Source organism: Panulirus ornatus, chromosome 1 (genome assembly GCF_036320965.1).
Source record: "Panulirus ornatus isolate Po-2019 chromosome 1, ASM3632096v1, whole genome shotgun sequence".
Taxonomy (NCBI): domain Eukaryota; kingdom Metazoa; phylum Arthropoda; class Malacostraca; order Decapoda; family Palinuridae; genus Panulirus; species Panulirus ornatus.
In genome coordinates, this window is record NC_092224.1 from 72,512,692 (window position 1) to 72,527,121 (window position 14,430).

Consider the following 14,430-nt stretch of genomic DNA (forward strand, 5'->3'; position numbering starts at 1 on the left):
TATATATATATTTTTTTTTTGCTTTGTCGCTGTCTCCCGCGTTTGTGAGGTAGCGCAAGGAAACAGACGAAAGAAATGGCCCAACCCACCCCCATACACATGTATATACATACCTCCACACACGCAAATATACATACCTACAAAGCTTTCCATGGTTTACCCTAGACGCTTCACATGCCCTGATTCAATCCACTGACAGCACGTCAACCCCGGTATACCACATCGATCCAGTTCACTCTATTCCTTGCCCTCCTTTCACCCTCCTGCATGTTCAGGCCCTGATCACACAAAATCTTTTTCACTCCATCTTTCCACCTCCAATTTGGTCTCCCACTTCTCCTTGTTCCCTCCACCTCCGACACATATATCCTCTTGGTCAATCTTTCCTCACTCATTCTCTCCATGTGCCCAAACCATTTCAAAACACCCTCTTCTGCTCTCTCAACCACGCTCTTTTTATTTCCACACATCTCTCTTACCCTTACGTTACTTACTCGATCAAACCACCTCACACCACACATTGTCCTCAAACATCTCATTTCCAGCACATCCATCCTCCTGTGCACAACATACATATATATATATATATATATATATATATATATATATATATATATATATATATGTATATATATATATATATATATATATATATATATATATATATATATATATATATATATATATATATATATATTTACATATTATACTTTGTCGCTGTCTCCCGCATTAGTGAGGTATTGCAAAGAAGCAGACGAAAGAATGGCCCAACCCACCCACATACACATGTATGTACATACACGTCCACACACGAACATATACATACCTATACATCTCAAGGTATGCATATATATACACACAGACATATACATATATACACATGTACATAATTCATACTGTCTGCCCTTATTCATTCCTGTTGCCACCCCGCCACACATGAAATAACAACCCCCTCCCCCAGCATGTGCACAAGGTAGCGCTACGAAAAGACACCAAAGGCCCCATTCGTTCACACTCAGTCTCTAGCTGTCATGTATAATTCACCAAAACGACAGCTCCCTTTCCACATCCAGGCCCCACAGAACCTTCCATGGTTTACCCCAGATGCTTCACATACCCTGGTTCAATCCATTGACAGCACATCGAACCCAGTATACCACATCGTTCAAATTCACTCTATTCCTTGCACGTCTTTCACTCTCCTGCATGTTCAGGCCCCAATCACTCAAAATCTTTTTCACTCCATCTTTCCACCTCCAATTTGGTCTCCCACTTCTCCTCGTTCCCTCCACCTCTGACACATATATCCTCTTGGTCAATCTTTCCTCACTCATTCTCTCCATGTGACCAAATCATTTCAAAACACCCTCTTCTGCTCTCTTAACCACACTCTTTTTATTACCACACATCTCTCTTACCCTATTATTACTTACTCGTTCAAACCACCTCACACCACATATTGTCCTCAAACATCTCATTTCCAGCACATCCACCCTCCTCCTCACAACTCTATCTATAGCCCACGCCTTACAACCATATAACATTGTTGGAACCACTATCACTTCAAACATACCTATTTTTGCTTTCCAAGATAATGTTCTCGACTTCCACACATTCTTCAACGCTCCCAGAACTTTCGCCCCCTCCCCCACCCTATGATTCACTTCTGCTTCCATGGCTCCATCCGCTGCCAAATCCACTCCCAGATATCTAAAACATTTCACTTCCTCCAGTTTTTCTTCATTCAAACTTACCTTCCAATTGACTTGTTCCTCTACCCTACTGTACCTAATAACCTTGCTCTTATTCACATTTACGCTCAGCTTTCTTCTTTCACACACTTTACCAAACTCAGTCACCAGCTTTTGCAGTTTCTCACCCGAATCAGCCACCAGCTCTCTATCATCAGCAAGCAACAACTGACTCACTTCCCAAGCTCTCTCATCCACAACAGACTGCATACTTGCCCCTATATATATATATATATATATATATATATATATTTTTTTTTTTTTTTTTTATACTTTGTCGCTGTCTCCCGCGTTTGCGAGGTAGCGCAAGGAAACAGACGAAAGAAATGGCCCAACCCCCCCCCCCATACACATGTACATACACACGTCCACACACGCAAATATACATACCTACACAGCTTTCCATGGTTTACCCCAGACGCTTCACATGCCTTGCTTCAATCCACTGACAGCACGTCAACCCCTGTATACCACATGACTCCAATTCACTCTATTTCTTGCCCTCCTTTCACCCTCCTGCATGTTCAGGCCCCGATCACACAAAATCTTTTTCACTCCATCTTTCCACCTCCAATTTGGTCTCCCTCTTCTCCTCGTTCCCTCCACCTCCGACACATATATCCTCTTGGTCAATCTCTCCTCACTCATTCTCTCCATGTGCCCAAACCATTTCAAAACACCCTCTTCTGCTCTCTCAACCACGCTCTTTTTTATTTCCACACATCTCTCTTACCCTTACGTTACTTACTCGATCAAACCACCTCACACCACACATTGTCCTCAAACATCTCATTTCCAGCACATCCATCCTCCTGCGCACATCTCTATCCATAGCCCACGCCTCGCAACCATACAACATTGTTGGAACCACTATTCCCTCAAACATACCCATTTTTGCTTTCCGAGATAATGTTCTCGACTTCCACACATTTTTCAAGGCTCCCAAAATATATATATATATATATTTATTTATTTATTTATTTATTTATTTTGCTTTTTCGCTGTCTCCTGCGTTAGCGAGGTAGCGCAAGGAAACAGACAAAGGAATGGCCCAACTCACCCACATACACATGTATATACATACACGTCCACACACGCAAATATACATACCTATACATCTCAATGTATACATATATATATACACACAGAGACATACACATATATACACATGTACATAATTCATACTGTCTGCCTTTATTCATTCCCATCGCCACCCTGCCACACATGAAATAACAACCCCCTCCCCCTCATGTGCGCAAGGTAGCGCTAGGAAGACAACAAAGGCCCCATTCATTCACAGCCAGTCTCTAGCTGTCATGTAATAATGCACCGAAATCACATAATGGAGATATTTACATGATATTGATGAATATGATTATTCCTTGTTTTTTCTGATATTGCAATCTTCTTTGCTGATTTGTACAGGTGATGGCAGTCCATGTCGTGTTCTCAATGGAGGCTGTGAAGATATTTGCACCATAGATGAGCGTGCTCAGGTCATTTGTCACTGTTCCCCGGGCCGTATGCTTTTGGCAGATGGACGCCGATGTGCTGTTCATGTGGCTAACTGTTCTTCTGACCAGTTTGAGTGTAGCACTGGCTTTTGCATCCCATATATTTATTCATGTGATGGGGTAGCTGAATGTCCTGATGGTTCTGATGAGGATGAAAAATATTGCGGTAAGTGTTCATAGTGAGAGCAATTTGAAGGTATTATATTCTGCCTGTGTTCATCCATTCTATGCTGGATAGCTCAAAATATAGAAACTTATGTATTTTGATGGAGAATATCAGCTCCATCATTGTAAACCCTTAAACTTCAGTTGTCTCCTGACAATCAGTAGAAGAATGCTCCTATTGTTACATTATGATTTGATTTTTCTTACCTCTTTTTGAATATTCAGCGGATGTATTGTACCATTAGTATCCTACAGAGGTTCCTCTGCCCTGCTATTTCTAATAACTTTACTTTTATCCACATTTTCTCTCAACTTCCTCCTTTCATACACTCTTCCAAACTCAGACATCAGCTTCTGCATTTTCTCACAATGTCATCAGCAAATGACTGACTCATCCCATACACTGCCCACTTGCCCTTCTCACCACCCCATCTATAAGCAAAATAAACATCCATGGTGACATCACTCACCCCTTTTGTGGACAAGCCTTTGCCTGAGAATACCATTCTCATCTCTTCTTATTCGTACACACACCATACACCCATGATAAAAACCTCTTACTGCTTTTACCACCTTTCCTCCCTTACCAAATGTTCCTAAGACCCTTAAGAAACTTAAAGAAGGCAACTCTATCAACCTTATTATACACTTTTTCCAGATCCATGAGTGCCATATACAGATCCTTCTGTTTCTCAATGTATCAATCACACACACATTTTTTTGAGCAAACACCCAATCCACACATCCTCTACCACTCCTGAACCACATTATTCTTCTCCAGTCTGATTCTCTGTACATAACTTCACCCTCTCAATCATCACTCTGCATACAGTTTACCAGGCACTTTCAGCAAACTTATACCTCTGTAGTGTGAACACTCACCTTCATCCCCCTTGCCAGTATACAGCAGTTCTATACATGTATGTCACTTATCTTCAGGTGCCTCATTATGGTGCATATATTCATTAAAAATCCTAAATAACCAATTAACAACTTAGTCATCCCCTTTCTTAAGAAATTGAATTGCATTACATAGTCACGTTTCATCTTACATAAGGCTTTCTCTCTCTCTCTCTCTCTACCAAACCACTTTCCTTGACTTTCATTTCGCATACCCACCAGACCACTCTACATCTGTCACCCTGTCATCAAACGCATTCAGCAGTCCTTCAAAATACTCACTCCATTTCCTCTTCACCTCACCACTGCCCGTTACCACTTCCCTATTTTATCTCGTTACTGAAGTTCCCATTCATTTTCTTGTTTTCTCACACTATTAACCATTTCAAAATATCTTTCTCCCTGAAGTGTTTTTATACTTACCCCAACTTTTTTTTGCATTCTTTTTCAAGCCCTACATCTTCCATTTGACTTCCTGCCACTTTCTCTTATGCATATCCCAATCATTTGCATTCCTTCCTTGTAAGGAGTCACGCAGGGAGTGCTCATCCTCCTCGAAGGCTCAGATTGGGGTGTCTAAATGTGTGTGGATGTCACCAAAATAAGAAAGAATGAGAGATAGGTAGTATGTTTGAGGAAAGGAACCTGGATGTTTTGGCTCTGAGTGAAACGAAGCTCAAGGGTAAAGGGGAAGAGTGGTTTCGGAATGTCTTGGGAGTAAAGTCAGAGATTGGTGAGAGGACAAGAGCAAGGGAAGGAGTAGCACTACTCCTGAAACAGGAGTGGTGGGAGTATGTGATAGAGTGTAAGAAAGTAAACTCTAGATTGATATGGGTAAAACTGAAAGTGGATGGAGAGAGATGGGTGATTATTGGTGCATATGCACCTAGACATGAGAAGAAAGATCATGAGAGGCAAGTGTTTTGGGAGCCGCTGAGTGAGTGTCTTCGTAGTTTTGATGCACGAGAATGGGTTATAGTGATGGGTGATTTGAATGCAAAGGTGAATAATGTGGGAGTTGAGGGAATAATTGGTGTACATTGGGTGTTCAGTGTTGTAAATGGAAATGGTGAAGAGCTTGTAGATTTATGTGGTGAAAAAGGACTGGTGATTGGGAATACCTGGTTTAAAAAGAGAGATGTACATAAGTATACGTATGTAAGTAGGAGAGACGGCCAGAGCGTGTTAATGGATTACGTGTTAATTGATAGGTGCGCGAAAGAGAGACTTTTTGATGTTAATGTGCTGAGAGGTGCAACTGGAGGGATGTCTGATCATTATCTTGTGGAGGCGAAGGTGAAGATTTGTAGAGGTTTTCAGAAAAGAGGAGAGAATGTTGGGGTGAAGAGAGTGGTGAGAGTAAGTGAGCTTGGGAAGGAGACTTGTGTGAGGAAGTATGAGGAGAGACTAAGTACAGAATGAAAAAAGGTCAGAACAAAGGAGGTAAGGGGAGTGGGGGAGGAATGGGATGTATTTAGGGAAGCAGTGATAACTTGCGCAAAAGATGCTTGTGGCATGAGAAGCGTGGGAGGTGGGTTGATTAGAAAGGGTAGTGAGTAGTGGGATGAAGAAGTAAGATTATTAGTGAAAGAGGAGAGAGAGGCATTTGAATGATTTTTGCAGGGAAATAATGCAAATGAGTGGGAGATGTATAAAAGAAAGAGGCAGGAGGTCAAGAGAAAGGTGCAAGAGGTGAAAAAGAGGGCAAATGAGAGTTGGGGTAAGAGAATATCAATAAATTTTCGGGAGAATAAAACGATGTTTTGGAAGGAGGTAAATAAAGTGTGTAAGACAAGGGGACAAATAGGAACATCAGTTAAAGGGGCTAATGGGGAGGTGATAACAAGTAGTGGTGATGTAAGAAGATGTAAGGTGGCGATGGGAACAAATAAAGGCAGACTATGAATTATGTACATGTGTATATATGTATATGTCTGTGTGTGTATATATATGTGTACATTGAGATGTATAGGTATGTATATTTGCGTGTGTGGACGTGTATGTATATACTTGTGTATGTGGGCGGGTTGGACCATTCTTTCGTCTGTTTCCTTGCGCTACCTCACTAACGCGGGAGACAGCGACAAAGCAAAATGATAATAAATGAATAAAATATATATATATATATATATATATATATATATATATATATATATATATATATATATATATATATATATGTGGCAGTTGAGGGAATAATTGGTATGCATGGGGTGTTCAGTGTTGTAAATGGAAATGGTGAAGAGCTTGTAGATTTATGTGCTGAAAAAGGACTGATGATTGGGAATACCTGGTTTAAAAAGCGAGATATACATAAGTATACTTATGTAAGTAGGAGAGATGGCCAGAGAGCGTTATTGGATTACGTGTTAATTGACAGGCGTGCGAAAGAGAGACTTTTGGATGTTAATGTGCTGAGAGGTGCAACTGGAGGGATGTCTGATCATTATCTTGTGGAGGCTAAGGTGAAGATTAGTATGGGTTTTCAGAAAAGAGGAGTGAATGTTGGGGTGAAGAAGGTGGTGAGAGTAAGTGAGCTTGGGAAGGAGACCTGTGTGGGGAAGTACCAGGAGAGACTGTGTACAGAATGGAAAAAGGTGAGAACAATGGAAGTAAGGGGAGTCGGGGAGGAATGGGATGTATTTAGGGAATCAGTGATGGATTGCGCAAAAGATGCTTGTGGCATGAGAAGAGTGGGAGGTGGGCTGTTTAGAAAGGGTAGTGAGTGGTGGGATGAAGAAGTAAGAGTATTAGTGAAAGAGAAGAGAGAGGCATTTGGACGATTTTTGCAGGGAAAAAATGCAATTGAGTGGGAGAAGTATAAAAGAAAGAGACAGGAGGTCAAGAGAAAGGTGCAAGAGGTGAAAAAAAGGGCAAATGAGAGTTGGGGTGAGAGACTATCAGTAAATTTTAGGGAGAATAAAAAGATGTTCTGGAAGGAGGTAAATAGGGTGCGTAAGACAAGGGAGCAAATGGGAACTTCAGTGAAGGGCGTAAATGGGGAGGTGATAACAAGTAGCGGTGATGTGAGAAGGAGATGGAATGAGTATTTTGAAGGTTTGTTGAATGTGTCTGATGACAGAGTGGCAGATATAGGGTGTTTTGGTCGAGGTGGTGTGCAAAGTGAGAGGGTTAGGGAAAATGATTTGGTAAACAGAGAAGAGGTAGTAAAAGCTTTGCGGAAGATGAAAGCCGGCAAGGCAGCAGGTTTGGATGGTATTGCAGTGGAATTTATTAAGAAAGGGGGTGACTGTATTGTTGACTGGTTGGTAAGGTTATTTAATGTATGTATGACTCATGGTGAGGTGCCTGAGGATTGGCGGAATGCGTGCATAGTGCCATTGTACAAAGGCAAAGGGGATAAGAGTGAGTGCTCAAATTACAGAGGTATAAGTTTGTTGAGTATTCCTGGTAAATTATATGGGAGGGTATTGATTGAGAGGGTGAAGGCATGTACAGAGCATCAGATTGGGGAAGAGCAGTGCGGTTTCAGAAGTGGTAGAGGATGTGTGGATCAGGTGTTTGCTTTGAAGAATGTATGTGAGAAATACTTAGAAAAGCAAATGGATTTGTATGTAGCATTTATGGATCTGGAGAAGGCATATGATAGAGTTGATAGAGATGCTCTGTGGAAGGTATTAAGAATATATGGTGTGGGAGGCAAGTTGTTAGAAGCAGTGAAAAGTTTTTATCGAGGATGTAAGGCATGTGTACGTGTAGGAAGAGAGGAAAGTGATTGGTTCTCAGTGAATGTAGGTTTGCGGCAGGGGTGTGTGATGTCTCCATGGTTGTTTAATTTGTTTATGGATGGGGTTGTAAAGGAGGTAAATGCAAGAGTCCTGGAAAGAGGGGCAAGTATGAAGTCTGTTGGGGATGAGAGAGCTTGGGAAGTGAGTCAATTGTTGTTCGCTGATGATACAGCGCTGGTGGCTGATTCATGTGAGAAACTGCAGAAGCTGGTGACTGAGTTTGGTAAAGTGTGTGGAAGAAGAAAGTTGAGAGTAAATGTGAATAAGAGCAAGGTTATTAGGTACAGTAGGGGTGAGGGTCAAGTCAATTGGGAGGTGAGTTTGAATGGAGAAAAACTGGAGGAAGTGAAGTGTTTTAGATATCTGGGAGTGGATCTGTCAGCGGATGGAACCATGGAAGCGGAAGTGGATCATAGGGTGGGGGAGGGGGCGAAAATTTTGGGAGCCTTGAAAAATGTGTGGAAGTCGAGAACATTATCTCGGAAAGCAAAAATGGTTATGTTTGAGGGAATAGTGGTTCCAACAATGCTGTATGGTTGCGAGGCGTGGGCTATGGATAGAGATGTGCGCAGGAGGATGGATGTGCTGGAAATGAGATGTTTGAGGACAATGTGTGGTGTGAGGTGGTTTGATCGAGTAAGTAACGTAAGGGTAAGAGAGATGTGTGGAAATAAAAAGAGCGTGGTCGAGAGAGCAGAAGAGGGTGTTTTGAAATGGTTTGGGCACATGGAGAGAATGAGTGAGGAGAGATTGACCAAGAGGATATATGTGTCGGAGGTGGAGGGAACGAGGAGAAGAGGGAGACCAAATTGGAGGTGGAAAGATGGAGTGAAAAAGATTTTGTGTGATCGGGGCCTGAACATGCAGGAGGGTGAAAGGAGGGCAAGAAATAGAGTGAATTGGAGTCATGTGGTATACAGGGGTTGACGTGCTGTCAGTGGATTGAAGCAAGGCATGTGAAGCGTCTGGGGTAAACCATGGAAAGCTGTGTAGGTATGTATATTTGCGTGTGTGGACGTGTGTATGTACATGTGTATGGGGGGGGGGGGGTTGGGCCATTTCTTTCGTCTGTTTCCTTGCGCTACCTCGCAAACGCGGGAGACAGCGACAAAGTATAAAAAAAAAAAAAAATATATATATATATATATATTATCCCTGATTGGTTCTCAGTGAATGTAGGTTTGCGGCAGGGGTGTGTGATGTCTCCATGGTTGTTTAATTTGTTTATGGATGGGGTTGTTAGGGAGGTAAATGCAAGAGTCTTGGAAAGAGGGGCAAGTATGAAGTCTGTTGGGGATGAGAGAGCTTGGGAAGTGAGTCAGTTGTTGTTCGCTGATGATACAGCGCTGGTGGCGGATTCATGTGAGAAACTGCAGAAGCTGGTGACGGAGTTTGGTAAAGTGTGTGGAAGAAGAAAGTTAAGAGTAAATGTGAATAAGAGCAAGGTTATTAGGTACAGTAGGGTTGAGGGTCAAGTCAATTGGGAGGTGAGTTTGAATGGTGAAAAACTGGAGGAAGTGAAGTGTTTTAGATATCTGGGAGTGGATCTGTCAGCGGATGGAACCATGGAAGCGGAAGTGGATCATAGGGTGGGGGAGGGGGCGAAAATTTTGGGAGCCTTGAAAAATGTGTGGAAGTCGAGAACATTATCCCGGAAAGCAAAAATGGGTATGTTTGAAGGAATAGTGGTTCCAACAATGTTGTATGGTTGCGAGGCGTGGGCTATGGATAGAGTTGTGCGCAGGAGGATGGATGTGCTGGAAATGAGATGTTTGAGGACAATGTGTGGTGTGAGGTGGTTTGATCGAGTAAGTAACGTAAGGGTAAGAGAGATGTGTGGAAATAAAAAGAGCGTGGTTGAGAGAGCAGAAGAGGGTGTTTTAAAATGGTTTGGGCACATGGAGAGAATGAGTGAGGAAAGATTGACCAAGAGGATATATGTGTCGGAGGTGGAGGGAACGAGGAGAAGAGGGAGACCAAATTGGAGGTGGAAAGATGGAGTGAAAGAGATTTTGTGTGATCGGGGCCTGAACATGCAGGAGGGTGAAAGGAGGGCAAGGAATAGAGTGAATTGGAGCGATGTGGTATACAGGGGTTGACGTGCTGTCAGTGGATTGAATCGGGGCATGTGAGGCGTCCGGGGTGGGCCATGGAAAGCTGTGTAGGTATGTATATTTGTGTGTGTGGACGTGTGTATGTACATGTGTATGGGGGGGGTTGGGGAATTTCTTTCGTCTGTTTCCTTGCGCTACCTCGCAAACGCGGGAAGCAGCGACAAAGTATAAAAAAAAAAAAAAAAAAAATTATCCCTGGGGATAGGGGATTAAGAATACTTCCCACGTATTCCCTGCGTGTCGTAGAAGGCGACTAAAAGGGGAGGGAGCGGGGGGCTGGAAATCCTCCCCTCTCGTTTTTTTTTAATTTTCCAAAAGAAGGAACAGAGAATTGGGCCAGTCAAAGGCCCAGTCCTCTGTTCTTAATGCTACCTCGCTAACGCGGGAAATGGCGAATAGTTTAAAAGAAAGAAAAAAATATATATATATATATATATATATATATATATAAAGAAATATAAGGGGATAAGAGTGAGTGCTCAAATTACAGAGGTATAAGTTTGTTGAGTATTCCTGGTAAATTATATGGGAGGGTATTGATTGAGAGGGTGAAGGCATGTACAGAGCATCAGATTGGGGAAGAGCAGTGTGGTTTCAGAAGTGGTAGAGGATGTGTGGATCAGGTGTTTGCTTTGAAGAATGTATGTGAGAAATACTTAGAAAAGCAAATGGATTTGTATGTAGCATTTATGGATCTGGAGAAGGCATATGATAGAGTTGATAGAGATGCTCTGTGGAAGGTATTAAGAATATATGGTGTGGGAGGAAAGTTGTTAGAAGCAGTGAAAAGTTTTTATCGAGGATGTAAGGCATGTGTACGTGTAGGAAGAGAGGAAAGTGATTGGTTCTCAGTGAATGTAGGTTTGCGGCAGGGGTGTGTGATGTCTCCATGGTTGTTTAATTTGTTTATGGATGGGGTTGTTAGGGAGGTAAATGCAAGAGTTTTGGAAAGAGGGGCAAGTATGAAGTCTGTTGGGGATGAGAGAGCTTGGGAAGTGAGTCAGTTGTTGTTCGCTGATGATACAGCGCTGGTGGCTGATTCATGTGAGAAACTGCAGAAGCTGGTGACTGAGTTTGGTAAAGTGTGTGGAAGAAGAAAGTTAAGAGTAAATGTGAATAAGAGCAAGGTTATTAGGTACAGTAGGGTTGAGGGTCAGGTCAATTGGGAGGTGAGTTTGAATGGAGAAAAACTGGAGGAAGTGAAGTGTTTTAGATATCTGGGAGTGGATCTGGCAGCGGATGGAACCATGGAAGCGGAAGTGGATCATAGGGTGGGGGAGGGGGCGAAAATTTTGGGAGCCTTGAAAAATGTGTGGAAGTCGAGAACATTATCTCGGAAAGCAAAAATGGGTATGTTTGAAGGAATAGTGGTTCCAACAATGTTGTATGGTTGCGAGGCGTGGGCTATGGATAGAGTTGTGCGCAGGAGGATGGATGTGCTGGAAATGAGATGTTTGAGGACAATATGTGGTGTGAGGTGGTTTGATCGAGTGAGTAACGTAAGGGTAAGAGAGATGTGTGGAAATAAAAAGAGCGTGGTTGAGAGAGCAGAAGAGGGTGTTTTGAAGTGGTTTGGGCACATGGAGAGAATGAGTGAGGAAAGATTGACCAAGAGGATATATGTGTCGGAGGTGGAGGGAACGAGGAGAAGAGGGAGACCAAATTGGAGGTGGAAAGATGGAGTGAAAAAGATTTTGTGTGATCGGGGCCTGAACATGCAGGAGGGTGAAAGGAGGGCAAGGAATAGAGTGAATTGGAGCGATGTGGTATACCGGGGTTGACGTGCTGTCAGTGGATTGAATCAAGGCATGTGAAGCGTCTGGGGTAAACCATGGAAAGCTGTGTAGGTACGTATATTTGCGTGTGTGGACGTATGTATATACATGTGTATGGGGGGGGGTTGGGCCATTTCTTTCGTCTGTTTCCTTGCGCTACCTCGCAGACGTGGGAGACAGCGACAAAGTATAAAAAAAAAAAATATATATATATATATATATATATATATATATATATATATTATCCCTAGGGATAGGGGATTAAGAATACTTCCCACGTATTCCCTGCGTGTTTTAGAAGGCAATTAAAAGGGGAGGGAGCGGGGGGCTGGAAATCCTCCCCTCTCGTTTTTTTTTTTTTAATTTTCCAAAAGAAGGAACAGAGGGGGCCAGGTGAGGATATTTTCAAAAAAAGGCCCAGTCCTCTGTTCCTAACGCTACCTCGCTAACATGGGAAATGGCGAATAGTTTAAAAAAGAAAAAATATATATGTATATATATTATTTATTTATTTATTATATATATATTGTATATATATATTGTATATATATTGTATATATATATATGTATATATATATGTGTGTGTGTATGAGTGGATGGGCCATTGTTCATCTGTTATCTGGTGCTACCTCACTGATACGGGAAACGACAGTCAAGTACAATGAAATATAGAAATACCAGTTACATGGGAAACAACAGTCCCAACATGATACCAGATGTAAACAGACAGACAGCAAACCACTATACTCAGTAGGAGACCAATATTATGCTGGTATATTTCTGCTTATCTCTGGAGATAGAGAAGAATGATTACTTCCCACACATTCCCTGTGTGTGTGTTATTCTTCCAAAAATAGTTATAGAGAATGGGGCCAAGTGAGGATTTTACTTTCTAAGGCTCAATGATCAGTTCATGATGCTGCCTTGCTAATGAGAGAATTAGCGAATATGTTTGAAAAAAAAAATTTCCTGCTATCATTTTGCCTGCTATATTAGGTGTTTATAGGTTTTTAATAGTTTATAAGTGTATTACCAGTTTTTACATTAATCTGCTTCATTTTCCTTCTTGCACATAAGTGTAGTAATTTTATGAATATTGTTGTCTGATATAATGCTCCAAATCATGCTTCACAACTTTTATTTTGGGTTTTAACTTTACACTGGCATATCAAAACACTGTCAGTTATTCTTCAAAATTAGTAATGATGTGGAGGTAAACTGATGTATTGCCCTGAAAACTTAATCTCTGATATTTATGTACATGATTTTTATTGCCATGTGAATATAGAATGAATTTTTTTTGTATTTGTTTCTCACTGATACAGGAACAGTAATTGAGAAGTTAAACTTTCCTTTGCCAAATGAAGTTTTCACTCTTCCTCAGTAAGTCGCACGTGCCGTGAAGGATACTTTGCTTGTGGCAATGGACCTTGTGTCCCACAGGAAGCGGTCTGTGACCGACACCCCAACTGCCCAAACTTCAGAGATGAAAATGATTGTGAATGCAAGGATGATGAGATACAGTGTGAGGCATCTGGTCTTTGCATTGCTGCATATCTTAGATGTGATAATGATCCAGATTGCCCTGATGCAAGTGATGAAATGGGATGTGGTAAGTATATAGTATACGAACTGCATTTTTTGCATTATGGATCTGAGTTTTCCAGTAGTACATGATGAGATGTGAATATTTGGTAGTTATTTGCATAAAAACTTCCAAATTTACAAGTAAAGATAGATTCCTGATTCACAATTCAACAATAGTAATAAGAATTTTACTTGTTTTCAAACTTTTTGCTGGATATACCGCATGACAAGAGGGAATATTCAGTATTATATGAAATGCTTTGATGATAAATGCCTGCATATTTGTAAATATACAGTCATATGTTTGTTGTCTCATGTTTGAGGACAATGTGTGGTGTGAGGTGGTTTGATCGAGTAAGTAACGTAAGGGTAAGAGAGATGTGTGGAAATAAAAAGAGCGTGGTTGAGAGAGCAGAAGAGGGTGTTTTGAAATGGTTTGGGCACATGGAGAGAATGAGTGAGGAAAGATTGACCAAGAGGATATATGTGTCGGAGGTGGAGGGAACGAGGAGAAGTGGGAGACCAAATTTGAGGTGGAAAGATGGAGTGAAAAAGATTTTGTGTGATCGGGGCCTGAACATGCAGAAGGGTGAAAGGAGGGCAAGGAATAGAGTGAATTGGATCGATGTGGTATACCGGGGTTGACGTGCTGTCAGTGGGTTGAATCAGGGCATGTGAAGCGTATGGGGTAAACCATGGAAAGCTATGTAGGTATGTATATTTGCGTGTGTGGACGTATGTATATACATGTGTATAGGGGTGGGTTGGGCCATTTCTTTCGTCTGTTTCCTTGCGCTACCTCACAAACGCGGGAGACAGCGACAAAGCAAAAAAAAAAAAAAAATGTTTGTTGTGTTGCTGCTAAAAGTGAAATG

The 14,430-nt window shown here is 41.7% G+C and overlaps 1 protein-coding gene across 1 annotated transcript in view; it reads left to right on the forward strand.

Annotated features, from left to right (window-relative positions):
• Positions 1-14,430, forward strand: part of LRP1 (LDL receptor protein 1) — a 1,167,923-nt gene that overhangs the window by 591,612 nt on the left and 561,881 nt on the right. Inside the window, exons 38-39 of the mRNA XM_071663699.1 lie at positions 3,177-3,431; positions 13,353-13,580. Coding sequence (XP_071519800.1) covers positions 3,177-3,431; positions 13,353-13,580 — 483 coding nt within the window. The remainder of the gene's footprint in view (positions 1-3,176; positions 3,432-13,352; positions 13,581-14,430) is intronic.